The 19,639-nt window shown below is 34.3% G+C and overlaps 1 protein-coding gene across 5 annotated transcripts in view; it reads right to left on the bottom strand.

Moving 5' to 3' along the window:
• Positions 1-19,639, bottom strand: part of LOC138693333 (zinc finger protein ZFP2-like) — a 111,435-nt gene that overhangs the window by 45,844 nt on the left and 45,952 nt on the right. For 2 of the 5 annotated variants that reach the window (XM_069817238.1, XM_069817234.1), the window contains exons 2-3: positions 9,805-9,902; positions 7,582-7,701 (exon numbers count right to left, since the gene is read on the bottom strand). In XM_069817238.1, coding sequence (XP_069673339.1) covers positions 7,582-7,701; positions 9,805-9,902 — 218 coding nt within the window. Of the gene's footprint in view, positions 1-7,581; positions 7,702-9,804; positions 9,903-15,117; positions 15,281-15,562; positions 15,985-19,639 lie in introns of those variants that run through there. The other 3 variants (XM_069817235.1, XM_069817237.1, XM_069817236.1) reach the window with 3 other exon arrangements.

The following is a 19,639-nucleotide window of genomic DNA, read 5'->3' as shown; positions in this document are numbered from 1 at the left end:
AAAGCAATATTCCACACAATGTATACACAGTCAACATACTACATGAAAAACAAGAAACAAATACCAGTTGAGTCTGAGTTTACATCACACAATGTGAAAAGTGCCTGCTACCGTTCACGATGTGATTGCAACCAATGGACATTGTGTAATGATAGAGCTAACATTAAAGTAAAAGAAGGATCTGTTATTGATTGCACACAAGAATTCAGAAGCAGTGTGTCATGTTCTCTAAATTATGTCTATGTTAAAGGGTCATTCCATAAAAATGCGACATTTTCACGAAAAAGAAAAAAACTCACGAATTTCTGCTTGATATATGTCATTTTTTTCGTTATGATTCGAATTTTTGGAATCTGACAACATTGATTGTGTAACAACACGTATGTGCGAGAAAAAGCACAAAGAATTCTGTGGTTTAAGAGCGCGAAATTATCTATTACAAATTACATATTTCAATGCACATTTAAGGCAAATAAATCATTACTTCTGTATGTTAAATTTAAATAATAATGAAGTGCTAACCTTTGTTAATAATTATAATGCATAGGAACCGTAATACAATGATTATTTCGTGCTTGATTACAATTATTACAAAGAAAGATTGAGAGTTCCTGTGTCACGCTCAAATGGGCAGTTGTTTATATTTCTTCAAAACCATTCCATTTTTAATGTTTCGTAATTATAAAAGTGAGACATCACATAACAATCAACTTTTTATATGGACAACATTTTGATTTATGTACAAATGCAACAAGAAAAACACGTGACACACGTAACACAATGACTGTGACACAAACAAAAATATTATGTTCGTGTGTCACTACAGTTTATCCTCAAATCCAGTTACAATTTTTGTTGTTTTTGGAAGTCTTTACGTCTAAACATAATTAGTAGTGGGACTTCAAATACCTATTGTTGATTTAGATAATTGTGTGTGCACACGCACCTATGCGTCTTCTTTTCAATGTACATATACTGTAGGTTCAAACTTTTGAAAATATGTGTTCCATAATTGTTATAAGGAGGAAAGGAACTGGCCACACTACCCCATTATTTCCTGGCCTAGTTGCCTCATAAGTGGTGTCTTTTTGGTATCACTTGTAAGGTTCGGACAGTTGAGTAACCAACAATTGTTGTAAAAATATAGTGTGTAGGCCTAAAATTCGTATAAAACATTTAATTTATGCCTAAAGTTCATATAAAATATTTATTTTTGTTTAATACCTTGCATTAAAAATTACAAAAATGTATTTATGTTAATTTATTTCATATAAAATACAAACTTATACAATAGACTTTATGGCAAGAGTATAAATAAATTGGTGTAATTATTTGCACATTAGGTAAATGGTACTACATTTCTGATATTAATTCTTGTTGACCAATGCTAAGGATCTTGGATTTCTTTCATTCTCCTGTGATACCGGTATTAATTTAAAATCTTTTTACTTAATAATACCGGTATTAATTAACTTACATTAGGTATCATTTAGCAATTCTAAAAGATAGGTCTTTTTTTAATCTATATTAGTTCTACTGATATCATAAATATTTATACATTTTCAACATTTTTGATAGTATTTTCAAGAATTTAAGTTGGGATGATTACATGGTTGGGTTTTTTCCGAGGTTTCCCACAACTGTAAGGCGAATATCAGGTAATCTATGGCGAATCCTCGGCCTCATCTCGCCAAATACCATTTCACTATCACCAATCCCATTGACACTAAATAACCTAGTGGCTGATACAGTGTCGTTAAATGACCAAGTAAAAGAAAAAAATACATCAAATATACAAGGGAAGTCACAGAAGCGTGTGGTAGCGAAGAATTTAAAGTGTCTGTAATGTTCAAGGAAGGGAAGTACTACAAATGACATCTTGGGGTATTCGTCACATGACATTATATCACCACATATGGTTGTAAATTTTATTTTAGTAGGTTATTTTACGACACTTTATCATCATCTAAGGTTATTTAGCGCCTGAATGATATGAAGGTGATAATGCCGGTGAAATGAGTCTGGGGTCCAGCACCGAAAGTTACCCAGCATTTGCTCATATTGGGTTGAGGGAAAATCCGGAAAAAACCTCAACCAGGTAACTTGTCCTGACCGAGAATCGAACCTGGGCCACCTGGTTTTGTGGCCAGACGCGCTAACCTTTACTCCACAGGTGTGGACCATATGGTTGTAAATAACCGTGGATATTTTAAATTTGAAAGTATATTTTAGTGTAATCTAGTGTTGTCTCGTATAATAAGAACTGTAGGCATAGTGTATAAGTCTTTCACAAGCAGTGATGTATTATAGTGCATTTAAAACAACTAGTATTGAACATGACAGAAATGTTCGTGTCTCACAACATAATGGCAATATTTTATTTCTTAAAGGCACTCTTACTTTTTTTTCTAAAGTTTGTCATTTAGCAGTTACATGCACTACACAACAACTTAATGCATTTGTGTAATTTCGCTCAATAATATGAACGTTTTTCATTTTGGTAATAAATTAAGTGGCAAGAAAATGTTCGTGTGTCACATCATACAATATTTCATATTTTTTACATTATTAATTATTCATTTTCATTAAGAATTTCTGTTTATATTTAGGAATGCTTATGTTAAAAGACTAAGTATTTAATTAAATATCCTGCGAAGATCATAGTTAGTTACTTCAAAAATGTTACGTGTGTCACTATGGAATGACCCTAGAAGACAACAATCACAGACATTTAAGTGTGGACAACAAAATATGGGGATTGCAATCATCCACCAGCATTTATGGTTGCCAAAGTCACACTCTTTCCGTTCAGCCCTCTGTCATTCCACTGGGCTGGGGACAGTTCTAATGTAAAAACCTTAACTTTCTACCTTGTAGACATAAGGCCGAAATTCAGTATCTCGTGCAAGCTTGTTCTTCTGTGTAGATCCTTTCCAAGTATGCAACGTCTGTGGCCGAGGCCTTTTTGCTTTCACCATGGCAACCCGGGTTTGATTCCCGTCTGGATGGTACAAGGAGTTCTTCTTAGGTTCTCCTGTTTCCCCTGACATTTATCATCATTCTATGAATCACCCTGACACCGCATGGTCCTGAGTCATGCCTCACAACAAATAAAAAATGACTGAAAGTTTCACGCATCTGTTTTTAATTAATATTACATTTTTTCATGTATGCCCCAGAGTCTCAACAAATGTAGCCAAACAAAAGAGATTTTTTAAAATGTTTATACATATTTTAAAGGTGTTTCTAGTGGTGACTCACTCGCCATTACTTCCACGTTCCATAAAACTCAAGAAGTTATACCATGAAAGAGTAATGGAACGGAGAAAAATTCTCTCCGGGGCCGGGATTTGAACCCGGGTTTTCAGCTCTACGTGCTGATGCTTTATCCACTAAGCCACACCGGATACAACCCCGGCGTCGGACAGAATTGTCTCTGATTGAGTTCCAACTCTTGGGTTCCCTCTAGTGGCCGCCCTCTGCACTACGTCATAGATGTCTATGAACATAGGACCGAAGTCCACACATGTGCTGAGGTGCACTTGTTATAAGTGACTAGTTGGCCGGGATCCGACGGAATAAGCGCCGTCTTAAATCACTTTGTGATTTACGCATATCATGTACCGAAGTACATATGATATTTCCATGCAGATATTCTGCGTCATCATATGATGAAAGAGTAATGGAATGGAGAAAAATTCTCTCCGCCGCCGGGATTTGAAGCCGGGTTTTCAGCTCTATGTGCTGATGCTTTATCCACTAAGCCACACCAGATACAACCCCGGTGTCGGACAGAATTGTCTCTGATTGAGTTCCAACTCTTGGGTTCCCTCTAGTGGCCGCCCTCTGCACTACGTCATAGATGTCTATGAACGCAGGACCGAAGTAAATCACTTCGTGATTTAAGACGGCGCTTATTCCGTCGGATCCCAGCCAACTAGTCACTCATAACGAGTGCACCTCAGCACATGTGTGGACTTCGGTCCTATGTTCATAGACATCTATGACGTAGTGCAGAGGGTGCCACTAGAGGGAACCCAAGAGTTGGAACTCAATCAGAGACATTTCTGTCCGACGCCGGGGTTGTATCCAGTGTGGCTTAGTGGATAAAGCATCAGCACGTAGAGCTGAAAACCCGGGTTCAAATCCCAGCGCCGGAGAGAATTTTTCTCCGTTCCATAACTCTTTCATCGTATGATGACGCAGAATATCTGCATGGAAATATCATATGTACTTCGGTACATTGAAATAATCAAGAAGTTATGGTGAGAGCTTGTCATGTTAGTTTAAACATTGTAACACATGTTTGCATTCAAGTGAATGAGTCTCCAGAAGGTGATAATGCCCATCTTCTCGTTCGCTTAACTGTCTCATGAGGCTTTCTTTCTCATGGTCATGTCCATCATTTCCATCTGACCATCTCGTCAGTCATTGTCTTGTTCGTTTCATCAGTTGTTTTCCTTCAGACAGTCTAATTTTCCTCTTGACCTCTCTCCAATCAATTTGTTGTTCTTAACCTGGTCAATTCTTATTCTTCATCTCATCTATGTCTGTTTCTTCAATCGCAAATAATTTATATGCGTAAGTTAATTAAATTTTATATAAAACGACAACAAAAACTACAAAAGCAACAATTATATTATACAGCATGTACTTTTATTTTTGCAATCCAATGTATATCAATTAATTTCTTGTTGTCAGTAATCAGTCATTACAGACGATGTTTAAATATCTTATTATTTTACTTGCCGCACGTGTTACATATACTTTTTTCAATGAAAAAATTATTATGTCAATTTAATCTATATTGTCAGAAACTGATGTTAACCTCATTCTCCATAAGAAGCAAGTTATTCACTCACATATTATGTCAATGAAATAAAGTTTACTATTTTTTGTGATGGGTGTGACATTAGAAGTGTTATATTTATTCACGAATTACACAAACAACAACTGACGAATATAAACTTTGAAGCATATAATAAGATTCCTTAAAGCAGTCTGCACTTAATCATAACCTGGAATTCCTCTTCACTGTTTTAAATCTGCTGTTTACAGTATTGCCAATTTTATTTATTAGACCCTCTTTGATAGAAAGTTATTCTCTTATCTATACATTACCTTAAATGAATAAATCATTAAAATATTAACCATATTTATTTGATGTTACAATGTTTTGCGTATGTCATGCTGCATTAATAATGGAGTTTTATACATTTTCAAATTTTCACTTATTTCTCCACACACTCATGGATTGACGCAACAGTAGTAAGATTTTGGTAATGTTTTTAAAATAATGCGGAAATTTGTACATTCTTCTCGAAAATAATTTTTCGATAATAGTGTTCAGAAGGAACTTTCAGAGAAAATCGAAGAGAAGCATGTTTACTTGTAAATGGAGTTGACATTAATATCAGTTGCTAACGAAAATGTTGATAGTAAGTAGAATATATGATTCTTTCTTTTAAGCAATGTGCTTATATACCAACTTAATTATCATGTTTGTTCTATCGAACCACTTCGTCAAAATTGGTTGTTTAAAGGCATCACACTTTTAGGCACAAGTTTGTTGCAGAAGTGTACTATATAATCACATCTGGACTTATTCCATTGGAGAGCAGCTGACAGTATTCTGAGAATGTTAATGACTTCCCTCACGTTGTAGTTGTAGTGTGATGGAAATTAAGGCACCAGAAAAATGAAAGTGTCCTCCCAATTAAAAGAGAATCCTCTATATAATAAACAACAAAAAGCACTAGGTAGTCCTTCAGAAACAAATTTCTTTGTTCTTCCCAACATGCACAGAAACTATGTTTTGTATATAAGTGACCGTAATGCTTCGATGGCAGTGAGTCTCCTAATAATGAATGCTGGCTGATGTTCCTGTCTGGTGCTTCAATGCATTATATGTACCGCTGTGGACAAGTGTTTATTGTGTAACATTACTGAACAACAAAGCCTGCATCCATGCAGAAATTTGGTAGTGTATTTCAATCACAACATAAAAATATTACAGTGTCAGGTTAACAAACAAATTGGAAACCAAGGGTAGAGCTTTAAACCAATATAGTGGCCCATGCCCTTCTTCAGAGGAAGCAAAAATTGAAAGCTTGAGGCATAAGCTGTTGGTAGCAGCGAAAAACTCTGTACTATGTTTGTTACAAGAAACTGAGTAGCTGCCTGCCCAGGAACAGCTGTGCTGAGGTTGCATTTCAATGGGTTGTGACAGTTTTGCTTTCGGATTTCAGTGACTGTGTTTCATTTGAACAGGTGTGTCTATTTTAAAATTTGCCACATCTGTGTTATGAATAATGCACATAGCTTATTATATCCTGTAAAAGTTGATGCTTGGTGTGCTGTGTCCAAACCTGAATAATCGAACTTATTTTCTTCAGAAATATATTGAACTCGGAGAGGTATTAAAAAATTTTCACGCAAATTGTGGAACAAATAACATACATATATTTTACAATGGGTGGAAAGACATGCCTTATGTCCTATGTAAAAATGAACGAAATTTTCTATTTCTATGGTAGCTAAGTGATACTCAAACGATTGTGGCCACCTCATTCTCCAGATTTCACTCCTCCATTGCTTACACGAATAAGAAGACATAGAAAACAACATCAATGCAGCAATAATGTGGACTGTTCAATCTGAGTGTGAATCAAGAGCAATGCAGCATTTATTGTGACAGGTATAACATAGCTGGCTGGGTCTACCCAGTGAAACATCCTGTAAAAAAGTAGCGAAAGCACAGTGCAGTATTAAAAAAAAATTAAAAAATGCTATGAACAGTCCATCATAAATTAAACAGAATAATATCGAGAAGCAATGCCAGCTTGGAACATGTACCAACCTCGCATTTATGGTACGAAGCACACAAGAATTGAACTTCCCATAGCATGAAACAAAGAATTAGTCATGCAAAGCAAAGAATGATATGTTTTATGCATCATGTAGTTTGAAAGTTTTACAACAGTGAAGCTTCAGTGTTTTCGTGTATAGAGCAGCAGAAAATCTAAAAAATTTGAGTTGAAACGCTGCAGTAGCGCACATTTAAGAAACGGGAGAAGGCTCAGCTGCTTCTCTGTGGCAGATACCACTGTTACGTTCTCAGAGTTCGCTATAATATTGTGTATGCACAAGGCCTTCATTCATTTCAGATCCAAGGAAATAGCGCGTGAGATGTTCACCCATAACTGACAGGAGGCATTCTCGTGTTAAGATTGTGTCACACATCAGTGTAGTCAGAGCAAGATAACAAGTGAACAAGGACGAAAGAACCCCGAATATAATTATACAAGATTCCGAATAATAAGCAGTAAAAGACGTATGTTGTAACGTTTTTATTTTGTCCACACTAAAAGGGACCACAAAGTTACTTACTATACAAACAATAACAATTAAACTAAAGATAAAAATTAGAACACTTTCAACAAAGAAACTGAGAATGTTAACAGATCTCTCATAGGACAGAAAGTATTAAAGACAGTTATGACTGATGCTATCAGTGTCGAACAGTACACAAGTAACAAATTGGAAATAGAAGAACCAAAGCAATTCATGTGTCCCACTCACCTCAGCTTCACATTTTACAATTGGGACAGCAGCTGGCACTGGAGTGTCTTCAAATTTTATCTCTGATGCCTCACATTCCGCCTTTATTTCAGTCAATTGCACATTCAATAAATTCACTTCCTGCAGAACAAAGAGAAAAGCAAATGAGTCATTTAAATTTTCTTTTTTTTGAAGTCGATTTGAACTGTTACAAGCCACGCTCTGGTTCTGTACGCAAATGCTTCAGCGCCATTTCCAGCGAAGGAGAGACACTGCGGAATTCTTTCAATTTCATTCCTATGAGATGTCAGTGGAAGCGAGATGATTTGGTTCAATTCCCGTGCGTGGGCAGCTTCTGACAATTGGGAGCACAGCCTACTCCTCGCCACTTATTACATTATCTAATGACACATTGTCTTGCCTTCCGAATCTTGCCTAAACACAAACTGTATCACTTTTTTCTTTTCCGTAGATAAGTTTCAACAAGGAAAGTGTTTTGCTGTCCTGTATGTGCAACCATGGCTAAATATACAGGTTATACAACTGACGATGTGAAGTGCCAGCAACTTAAAACAAACTACATTATGGGGAAAACCCAACATGCAGCAACCTTGCGAACTGCTAAGAATATTGGTAGCTTAGGTGTGTGTGTATAATCGTTAATAAATCCAGTCTAAAACTATTTTATTATTTATTGTGCTGCATCTCCCTGTGATTATACTTGCAGTTAGGCCTACGACTTATTTTGCCTATTCATCAGACATGGAGATCAATAAAGTTGTTGAAGAGAACAGTTTTGGGATATGACAGCCAACCCAGGTAGGCACAATGATTGTTACAAATTACAGTTAAAGTCACATTCCCGCAGGGCAAGTGCAGCACGAGTCTCATTTAATAAGAGCTGGTTCAAGAAAGCCAAGTTCGTACATCTGCTCCATCTTCATTTGCAAGTTGCCCATGTAGGCCCTTGAAATAACTTTTTATTTTTGAACTCATATAGGCTTAGTGTCTTAGATTTGTTGTAGAAAATAAAATATTAAAGATTTTCTATTTAAATAAACTTTCGTTAATACCTGGCCATCGTAAATTATTATAAGAACACTTATAAAACGTCACACGCGTGTATATATATACAGGGACATCACTTTATTTTTACCAACATTTTTAACATTAACCTGGCTATACTCGGAAACAATGTTGCCCCCTTCCATTCAGGAGTTTGATGTTACTAGTGCAATATGTAAACAAATCATTTTACTAGGTATAGGAGGAGAGAAAAGTAGTGTATCCATTTATGTTGTAGGGAAATACGATATTACGATTTTCAGTTTGATCATCACTTTTACGGAATTTATCAAAATACAGTAGAGTAGCAACATTTTTTTCTAAAAACTCAACTTTTCAGGCGGCTATGTTCGTTATGTAATACCTACTTTATTTAGCATATTAATTATTGGTGTTATCATACAATATAGAGAGTGCATTTAAATTGAGGGGGTCATTAATAAAGAGCTGTAAGTGCACTTGTTACTTTTGAGAAAATGGTGTTTAAATATTTAAACTTTCGTAAAACCGGTGAAATTTTTATTTAAAATTTAATGTGTGATGCGATTAAAATATCCCTTTGCCACTAAAATTTTAGATACTTTAGCTTACACTGGATGCACTTAACTCATGTTGTTACAAATGTCACTAGCATTCCTTTGCTTCTAGCCACCTCAATTCAAAAAAAGCTAATCTGAATTTTTAAACAAGTTGCTGAAAATGGTTGCCGTTCATTACAATGCAGGCTTCAATTCTTTACGCATATTATTAAAAACATTTTGAAGCATATTCTCTGAAATTGAATTTATCGTTTCTTCAATATAATTTTTTAGTACGATATTATTAATATAGGTTCTTTCTTCTATAGAAAACGCAACCATATTTCTGAAACACACTATACAATGCAGTGTTTACTTCACTGCTCGAAGACTTCGAACGCAACAGCGGCCGTAAGTTTGTGTGTCTGACAGGAGCAAGGACATTAGTGAAGGGGGTGGGAGTGAAGTACATTCAGAAATGCAGGTACAATAAAAATGCAAGTAAAAATAAAATGATGTCCCTGTATATATATATATTTATCTCATGTTCACAAAAAGACCAGCAATTTTACATTTGATTTCCTTTAGTTCGATGTATAATATGTGACTTGTATGCTTTATTGCTCTACATGTAGGATGTAGTAAATTACTTTCAACTTACCTCACGCAAAGGCTTCTTTTCTTCCAAATCATTGTTACCACTTGTTTGTACAGCCAACGGGTCCACCTCAGGTTCTGCCTTGATCACATCCATCACAGCTGGAAGAGGTGATTAAGAAAGAGACATTCATTTGCAGAAATTGCACTGCTGAGAAAAATGTATTAGCTTGTTCAGTATGACTTCAAGTTGTTACGTTGTAAGATGATCGTATTGTAACTCATAGATGGAGTCATCGGTACATCGCAGTGGACATGGCGGCAGAATGTTCTGATCGACTGATTATTGCTTGCTTCAGCTTAGCTCATAACTTGAGGAGTGTGGAGAGTTGTTTTACTTTTCCAAAGTTCTATGGACTCACTGCGTCATAGTGTGTCAAGGCTTCTATGTCGTATTGTATTTATTTATATTCATGGTATTCATACATCGCTTCACAGATAGAATATGGAACATGCCAAAAAAAATTTTAATAGTACTACAAAGTCTTAATTCATAGTCCACAGTCTAGTTGAAATATATACAGAAGAGTTTTACAATACACTAATACAACACAAGGGGTCAGTATCAATACTTAATACAAGACAGAAGTATTAATGCCCCGTTGCTGAATGTCATAAATTCACCCACAAAACAGAAAGCATAAGAAATTATGTACTTCTTCAATTTGGCCCTGAATAATCATGTTTTGGGTTTTTATATCCACAGGGAGGTTATACTTGCCAAAGGAGTATGAAAGTCATTTTCTGACTACTATTTATGCTATGAACTGTTGAATTAGTTAAAAAGGGTAATTTGCTAGGAGACGTCGTTGCATTTAGACCACGGTTAAACGAAGTATTTTCCCTGGACCAAAAATGCAAGATGCGTTGCTCGTTTCACCTTATTATGAATAAGTGTCGGGGAAAGTGTCTTATTTTAGGGTATAATTCAGAACTTGTTCAATATTTAATAAGATGTTTAGGATTAGTGTAAAACTGGCCTATGTGCAACGACGTCTCCTAGCAAATTACCTTAAAAAGTTTTCGCGATTACATACGAGAAAATTTATTAATGCACATTAGTCTCTGTTGCTCTGAGCAACCCATTCACCTGGCTTGTTGTGAATAGAAAAGTTCTAGGTCATTGCCAAGCACATTCATTTTAAACTCTTAAGAAAAAATAGAGGTGATATACAGAAGTTAGAGAATGGAGAATGAACACTGCTCTCTTCACGTTAAGCAAAATCTTGAAAAATTGGATACTACTCTCTACGACCTAATTTTAATTAAATATTCAAAGAACACAGTCAATATGATACGCTTATTTCAAAATAAATTTAAAAGTTTAAGAAATATTTCTACACTCCTATTTTAAATGAATATTCTAAAGATCAAAAACAATAATGGTGCTTAGCACCCAACACGAGTACCAATGTTAGGATGCATTGCGCGATTTCCTAAGAGTTAATAACCATAAACATAATTAACTTATTAGAAATAATTTTATTTTAAGTTTAATTATTTTAATTAATACTAGCATGCACTGTTCGTATTAGAGCTATACATTAAAACTGGATCATACATAAATGAGAGAAGTACAGGTAAAGTTATTAAAATAATGTTGTAGGCTCCTTTCACTATTCTGTTTGTAATTGAAAGTATAGCTGAAAAAAAATTGAGTGGAAAATACATTTAAGTTAATGTAAATTCAGAGATATATGTAAAGGTAAAGATCTATATATATACAGACTAACTATGAAAACAAAATGTCAGACTCATGATTATATTATTATAATGCCGCTAATAACTTTGCAACAAATCATCACTTTGCAAAAAATAATATTGAACAAAATATCACGAAAAAATAATCAAATACAGTATGACCACCCGATTGCTCTTATTGAATCACGCACATGCCCAAACCCATGTGTAGAGAAAATCTGTCACAAAGTAATGAATACAGAGCAGATTTCGATAGTGGCATTTTGTCGTATTTTGTCATAGATATTTCGTGTCATCAGTCACAGGTTTATCTGTGACAAAATATCGGTTTGTGAAATATAAGCCAACTCTAGTAGTGATGGGCGAAGTTGTTCTATTCCCGGAACAGTTGCAACAGTTCCGGTTCCGGAAAAATACTATGTTCCAAACAACAGTTCCGAAATAACAGTTACTGTTGAAGACTCTAATCTTGGAACCTGACAGGAATGCGACGCGACCTTACAGTTCGCAATACTGGCCCCTATTAGTAATGCTCAAGCCCCACACCAGTAGCTGCGCAGACCATAGGGGCAGATCAAACAGAACGTTGCGCCCGACGCCATTACTGTGACAGCTCAAGCTAGCAGGCTATTACGTTTCTAGCTACAAATATCACAAATATAAGTATCCGGATCCTTAATAATACATCAAAATATAATGAACTGTGAAATTATTGTTTATCCTTATTATAGTAAAGTAATAAGTGCACAATACGATTTATAAAACCAACACAACTTGATTGAATTGCGTCAGTAAAGTTTCATATGAAGGCCTGCCTGCTGCAGTTGAACCTACAATATGCTCCACAATTATTATTACATTATTTTTGTCGAAACTAACAATCCTCCTGATATTCATATATCAAATACAAACAAGTGTTATTGTGACGAACAAAGTGGCAATAAAAACGGACAGGAATGAAGAAAATGTAGACGTACTATTTACCCTAAAAAAAAGTAGAAAGACTTTATTATGTTGAGTGTTACTAATCAATCTACTAAATCTTAATTCAAAATGCATTAAATTGAAATAATAATAATAATAATAATAATAATAATAATAATGCTTTCTCTTTTAAATCAAGCATCAGATCTGAAAAATTTTCTGTTTACAATGTCATGCAAGTTTTCGTTAATCAGGTTGTTTTTTCTTCAGTTTTTTTTAGTCAAGCTTCTTAAGATTGAAATTATAACTGCATATTTGTCACAGCCTCTGATTGACGTTCTGGCTGATATGTACATCCATTATCAGGCAGTACATCTTACTTGAAGATATGTGTCAGAGGAAAAACAATTATGGTTTTTATATATCTGAAGTCTGATCAGTGTAATATACTATAGTTGTCGGCGATGTATGCAATGGAGGGGGAAAGGAACTGGCCACCCTACCCCATTATCTCCTGGCTTAGTTGCCTCATACGTGGTGCCTTCTTGGTATCATTTGTGATGTTCAGACCTGTCTTCGGACAGTTGACTAAACAACAATCTGTCACATTTTCTTTTATAAGCTAGGTTTTCTTTTTTCAAACTCCTGATTTGTTCATTCCTTTTCTTTAACTCACCTTCCATTAATGTCAATTTTTTCTTAGGACTAAGCATATAATTGTGTTCGGCACTAATAGCATCAGGGACGTGTGAACAATTCCCAATAAGTTACATTGATTCTGAGACACCAGTAGGATAACTTACTTGTTTTCACAATCCTCATAGGATGTTTTTCTACCTAAAAATAATAACACGAAAAAAAGAAATTCTACTAAATATACTTTTAAATGATGAAGTTCAAGCCAATGGCAATTAGGTCTATGTGAATTTAACTTGTTTCAACAATGAACCTATCAGCATGAGATGGTCTGGAAAATTAAAGAGGGATGAAACTGCGTCATCTTCCATTTTTTCATGTGATTTCCAGAAGCAATCTTCTGTGAAATGATCAGAATACAGTTTGTGTTGTGATAATTTCTTTGAATAAAATTATCTCTTCTAATGGCAGATAGCCATCGCAACAGTAGTTCTGCTTTTTCTTTTAGGGGGAAAGCTAGAAATAAGACATATTTTATTATAATGTCTCTACCATATTTTCAAAATACCAGCAATATGTTTGCCAAAATAGTTTTAGTGTAAGTTGACAGAATAATTCAATCTACATGAAAGTGCTGTTTATTGCCTGCATTAATTGAACGTGAAACTATTAGATGCATTTAAATATCGTTATTTACGCATTGAAGTGATTTGTGCAGTTACAAGCCTTACAAGAATGCATCATTATGACAGATTCATCAATTGCACACTGGATACATTCGCAAACACTATCACAACCGCCTGTTAAATACCACACTTGCCACAATGAAGATGATGCACGAGGATTTCAATTTTGTACAGCACAGCAGCGCTCACTGTGCGTCTAGGTAGGTAACTATAACGCCATTGGTAATGCCATCACCGTCACCAGTATTATTAACATTATCACTATCACTACCACTGCTGTAAGCCCCCTTAAATTTATGATAATTAGGCTTGTAATGTTGGGGACTGATAGGATTTTCAAGTTGGCTATCCGTTCACCAGTCAGTACTCTAGCATGCATAAACAGCGTACCTGCTGAATAATAATACCCAAGAAGCGTGTTTTTGCAGCGGAATTTGGTGAGTATTTTGAAGTGAATGACGGGAATATATGTAAATTATATAATACAAATATACGAGGTTACAAGCGATATTATATACAGAGATGCTGTAGCACAAGAAAATCAAGGCGAAAACTCAAACCCTCGAATAATTCTACAGTTTGATAGTTCTTCTGCACGTAACGAAAGATGCGTAAAAATATGTATTTTTAATGCTATGTAGCGTATATTTACTTTGAGAGTTGTCCAGATTTATTTATATGCACCTTGTTATTCGAGTAATTCGCAAAACCAAGTCAATGTCCTCGTACCAGCTCAAATCCCTGGCCTATGTACCATGCTGCAGTCAACTTGTACAAAACTGTCCCCAATATTACAAGCCTAATAATAATTTCAATAATCACATATAATAGTTCATCTTTTTCCCGGTATTGTTTTTCTATATTTTCAATGTGTCTACAGAATCCTTCTCAGTCTTCATTTGTCACAAGATAAAGTGCAGTTTTTGTCACTTGCATTAACTTCTGTAAATTTAAATCGCCTGTGACATTATTGTCCCTGACAATACGTTTCACTTTAGTTCAAGCCAATTCAATTGGAATCAACTCGCATATGTATTTTTTATTTTTTTATTTTATTGGGTTATTTTACGACGCTGTATCAACATCTAGGTTATTTAGCGTCTGAATGAAATGAAAGTGATAATGCCGGTGAAATGAGTCCGGGGTCCAGCACCGAAAGTTACCCAGCATTTGCTCATATTGGGTTGAGGGAAAACCCCGGAAAAAACCTCAACCAGGTAACTTGCCCCGACCGGGAATCGAACCCGGGCCACCTGGTTTCCACATGTTACCGATTTCAACATAGGGATGGTCAATCTGTTATATATATGATCAGAACTATAGCCAAGTCCAAATTTAAAACCCAAATTAGATATTAATTACACACGTACCAATCTAATCACTAGAATCCACTGCCATATAAATGAACTAATAAGTACACCCACCATCGCACTAAACCCTCCCGGCAAACACAAAAGCTGATGACGTCAATCTTATAACAACATTACTTCTCCAATCACAGCCGACTTGATGCTCGCTTCGCTTCTCCATACAAAAAAAGCGAAGGTAACATCAAGTCGGCCGTGCTCTAATCTAACCAATATAAATTCTCATACACTCACACCCGACATCCTATATAATGAAATAGACAAGTTTCTTCTTCTTTGTTTAAAGTTCGGTTCACTTGAACTGGAAAACACATATAGAATATTACATTTCTCCTAAATTAAACTCTTCCTTTTATGCATTAAATTGCTGTATCTTTATTGGCAATATAAACACAAAAAGATAAGGGGGCCAATGTAACAAAATGTAATTTCGGAAGAACGTACTTACTGTATACAGCTGATTTTATTCTATAATGTTAAATAATGTCAGCAACAACAAAGCTTGGCACAATAAGTTGACACATCAGAGCAGTGAAACTCCAACAGCATGTTCAGTATGACTGAAGAGAGGAGATCGTGATCGCTGTGATTGCGATGACGTTGAGGACTGTGCCCAGCCTATAATATACTGTGCAACTCGATTCTGACAAATTTGAATTCGTTAAAACTGCAAAATATCCCCTTCAGTCGACAGCCGAAAATATGGCGCAGTTAGTTCACATAGTGCACGTAAGCTACTATGGTTATTTGCGCCCTTATCTAAAATTCTTTAAAAAAACACAAACAATACCGTAAGCTAAAAGCAAACAAACACGAGCTAAAATAAAAGTTGTCACATTAAATTCAGCAACACAAATGCATTACTAATAAGGTGATTCGTTAAAAAATTACAAAAATTAGCAATTATTGGACATGATAATTGTAAGTTTAAAAAGCAACCAAAAAATTATAAAACAAATGCCACCAGACATAGGGTGACTTCCGTCCGGCAAACGGACATGTCCTTTTTTTTTTTTTTTAATAATTTTATCCTATACGGCAGGCATTTTTAAAAAAAAGTTTGAAATATCCGGCATTTCGCATTTCAACTAGAATTAATATGAATATTGAATAATGTGCGATATTATGCATAGAATATCTAAGCCAATGGTGAAAACCTATGAAAGAATTTAACTGCTTTCAATGGTTGAAGCTGAAGCACACAAAAAAAAACATAAAATATGATGACCTACCGACATTCATTGAATACTTACACTCTAAAATTTCACTATTTATGATTCTAAGCTATTTTATCAATTTTATTCTGCAATGAACAAAGATATGCCAATGAAGTTAATTTGGACAAAAATTTAAGCTTAGATAAACAATGGTACAAATTCTTCAATTCCAATAGTTCTGCGAGCACTGAAACTTTCTTAGAAGTCTTAAAAATATGTCAATTCTATTTATTTATCCCAAGTCACAATGGAAGTGTTAAGAGAGTATTTTCCCTAATATCTGCTCAATGGACAAAAAAACGAAATCGCATGCTAACGGAAACAGCCAGAGGTATCATATCATTATGTCAAGGACATGTCATGTGAGCAGTTCCATAGTTATTTGTTACAAGATATGTTTGTCTCTTCAGGCTCTTGTGCACAAAGTGGGCTCCACTGATAAGTAGGGTACAGATGTAATACTGATCCAGCAAATAGTGACAAAACTGACAAAGGGTCCTGAGGGTAAGTAAAATGAATCAATAAAAAACTAAATCACTCTGTCAAGTCCTATATGGCCTGCACATCTGAATGTTAGAGGCAAGAAGCACATTTCGGTTCTTATTGCTAATAGCATCAGAGGCAGCCATGTTAAAAGGCAGAGTTGTAATATTCCTGTGATAGTTAAGCTAGGGCTTCTCCTTTTTTTAGGTTAAATCTCCCACCAGTAGGGTGTTTCAAACAAGTTCAACTAAATTGTAAATGCTCTGATGTTTCAGTAATGAATTTTCTAAACACAGTAACTTCACTATTTTTCATCAAAATGTTAGGGGATTAAAACAAAAAACTGATGAAATGATCACTGCTTTAGCATCTCAAAATCATAAACCTCAGGTATTATGTATAACTGAACATCATATGAAGCAACAGGAAATATTACAACTGTCTTTACATGGCTATTTATTAGGTTCTCATTTCTGTAGACGTCTTCCAAAAAGGGGGTGCCTGTATTTTTATCAGAGAGGATCTATTATTTAGTAAAGTTGATATAGGCTCTCTGATTTTTGTCCTGAACAAGATATTGAAATCTGTGGAATACAGTTGGTTATGAGATATCAAATTTAATTATCTTATGTGTTTATAGGATGCCAATGAGAGATTATAAGAAATTTACAACTAACTTAGATTCATTATTGAAAAGACTTTATAAACGTCATACCGAATTTCTAATCTGTGGTAACATAAACATAGATTATCTATCAGTAAGCTCACATAAAAGAAAACTAAACTCACTTCTTGAAACTTATAATATTAGTCACACAGTAAGTTTTCCAACCAGAATACAAGCTGGAAGCTGATAATATATTTATAGATAAAAGTAGATTGAATTCCTATTCAACAGTACCATTAGTCAATGGCCTGTCTGATCACGATGCACAAATTCTAAGTGTATTCAATATGAGTGAAAATTTCCAAAGTGTTCATTTAAAAATAAAAAAAAAAGGATTATAAATGCTGAATCTCTTCATAATTTAAATACATGTCTACAAAATGATTCTTGGCAAAATGTATATAGTACCAATACCATTGATATTAATACAGTACAAAATTTAATGCATTTTTCACTACATTTACGAATTATTTCAATGAATGTTTTCCAGTCAAGGTGGTGAAAAAATGTAAAATTAAAAACATGTGGATAACTCAGGGAATTAAAATATCATGTGTTACAAAAAGAAATCTATATTTAATGAGTAGGAATAGTGATGATCCTCATGTCCTTAATTACTACAAGAATTACTGTAAAACTTTGACAAAAGTTATAAAAGATGCAAACAAAATGTAACTGAATGAAAAAATACAAAATTCAGATAATAAGATTAAAACTATTTGGGATATAATTAAAAATGAAACTAATCGATATTCATAGAATGAAAATATTACTTGTATTATAATCAATGATTGTAAAATCAATTGCAAATCATTTTAACGACTTCTATATAAATATTATTCAGAACTTAAACATTCAAGGTTGTGCAGAAGATGCTGCACTAGGTTACCTAACTGATGCATTTAACACTCAGTTTTTAGGTCTCAAATTTATTCCCACTACTGGAGCAGAAATCATGCATGTCATAAAACAACTAAAAACAAAATATTCCTCTGGATATGATGAAATTCCAAGTAAAGTTCTGAAAGCTTGTTATGAAATAATTTCCCCTCCATTAAACTATCTATGCAATTTGTCAATGCAATGTGGTATTTTTCCATAAAGACTCAAATATTCAATAGTAAAACTAATATACAAAAAGGAAGATAAATGTATCATTGCTAATTATAGACTCATATCATTATTAACAACATTCTCAAAAGTGTTTGAGAAAGTTATGTGTAATAGATTATATCATTACCTCGAGTCCAACAATATATTAGTTTTAGAACAGTTTGGATTTAGAAAACAAAAATCGACAGAGAATGCTGCTTTTAGTTTGGTGGATGAAATACTAAATTCATTAAATTCGAAACTACATGTAGGTGGGATTTTTTGTGACTTGGCTAAAGCATTTGATTGTGTAGACCATAGTATATTAGTAAAAAAAATTGAAGTTTTATGGTATTAAAGATGAGACGTTGGGTTGGTTTACATCGTACTTATCAAATAGAAAACAAAAAGTAGAAATAAATGTACCAAATAGTCATAAAGTTACTTATTCAGAATTTAGAAATATTAAACATGATGTTCCGCAGGGGTCAATTTTAGGTCCATTGTTGTTCCTAGTTTATATTAATGATTTAGCCTTGACCATAAACAATTTATCTCATGTAATTTTATTTGCAGATGATACAAGTGTGATTATTTTGGTTTAGAATTGGATAATCATTTGAACTGGAAAACGCATGTAGAATGTATTACTCGTAAATTGAGCTCTGCCTGTTATGCATTAAGATCCTTATCTACTATTGATGATATAAACTTACTTAAAATGTCATAGTTTGCATATTTTCACTCTGTAATGAAATATGGACTAATATTCTGGGGTAACTCGTCTGAAGCTAAACACGTTTTTGTTTTACAATAGAAAGCTATAAGAATAATGGCTGGTGTGCATAAAAGGACATCATGTAAAAATATTTTCCGAAATTTAGAAATCTTGACCTTACCTTGTGAATACATTCTTTCCCTAATGATGCTGTATATTAAGAACCAAGATAAATTCAGTACTAATCAAGACATTCATCATTTTAATATAAGACATAAATCAGATCTTCATCTACCCTCTGTTAGTCTAAGCTGTTTTAAAAAAGGGCTTCGCTATTCATGTATAACA

This window comes from Periplaneta americana, chromosome 17 (genome assembly GCF_040183065.1).
Source record: "Periplaneta americana isolate PAMFEO1 chromosome 17, P.americana_PAMFEO1_priV1, whole genome shotgun sequence".
NCBI classification, from domain to species: domain Eukaryota; kingdom Metazoa; phylum Arthropoda; class Insecta; order Blattodea; family Blattidae; genus Periplaneta; species Periplaneta americana.
The sequence above is the reverse complement of the archived record's forward strand: the minus strand, read 5'-3'. Positions and strand labels throughout refer to the sequence as shown.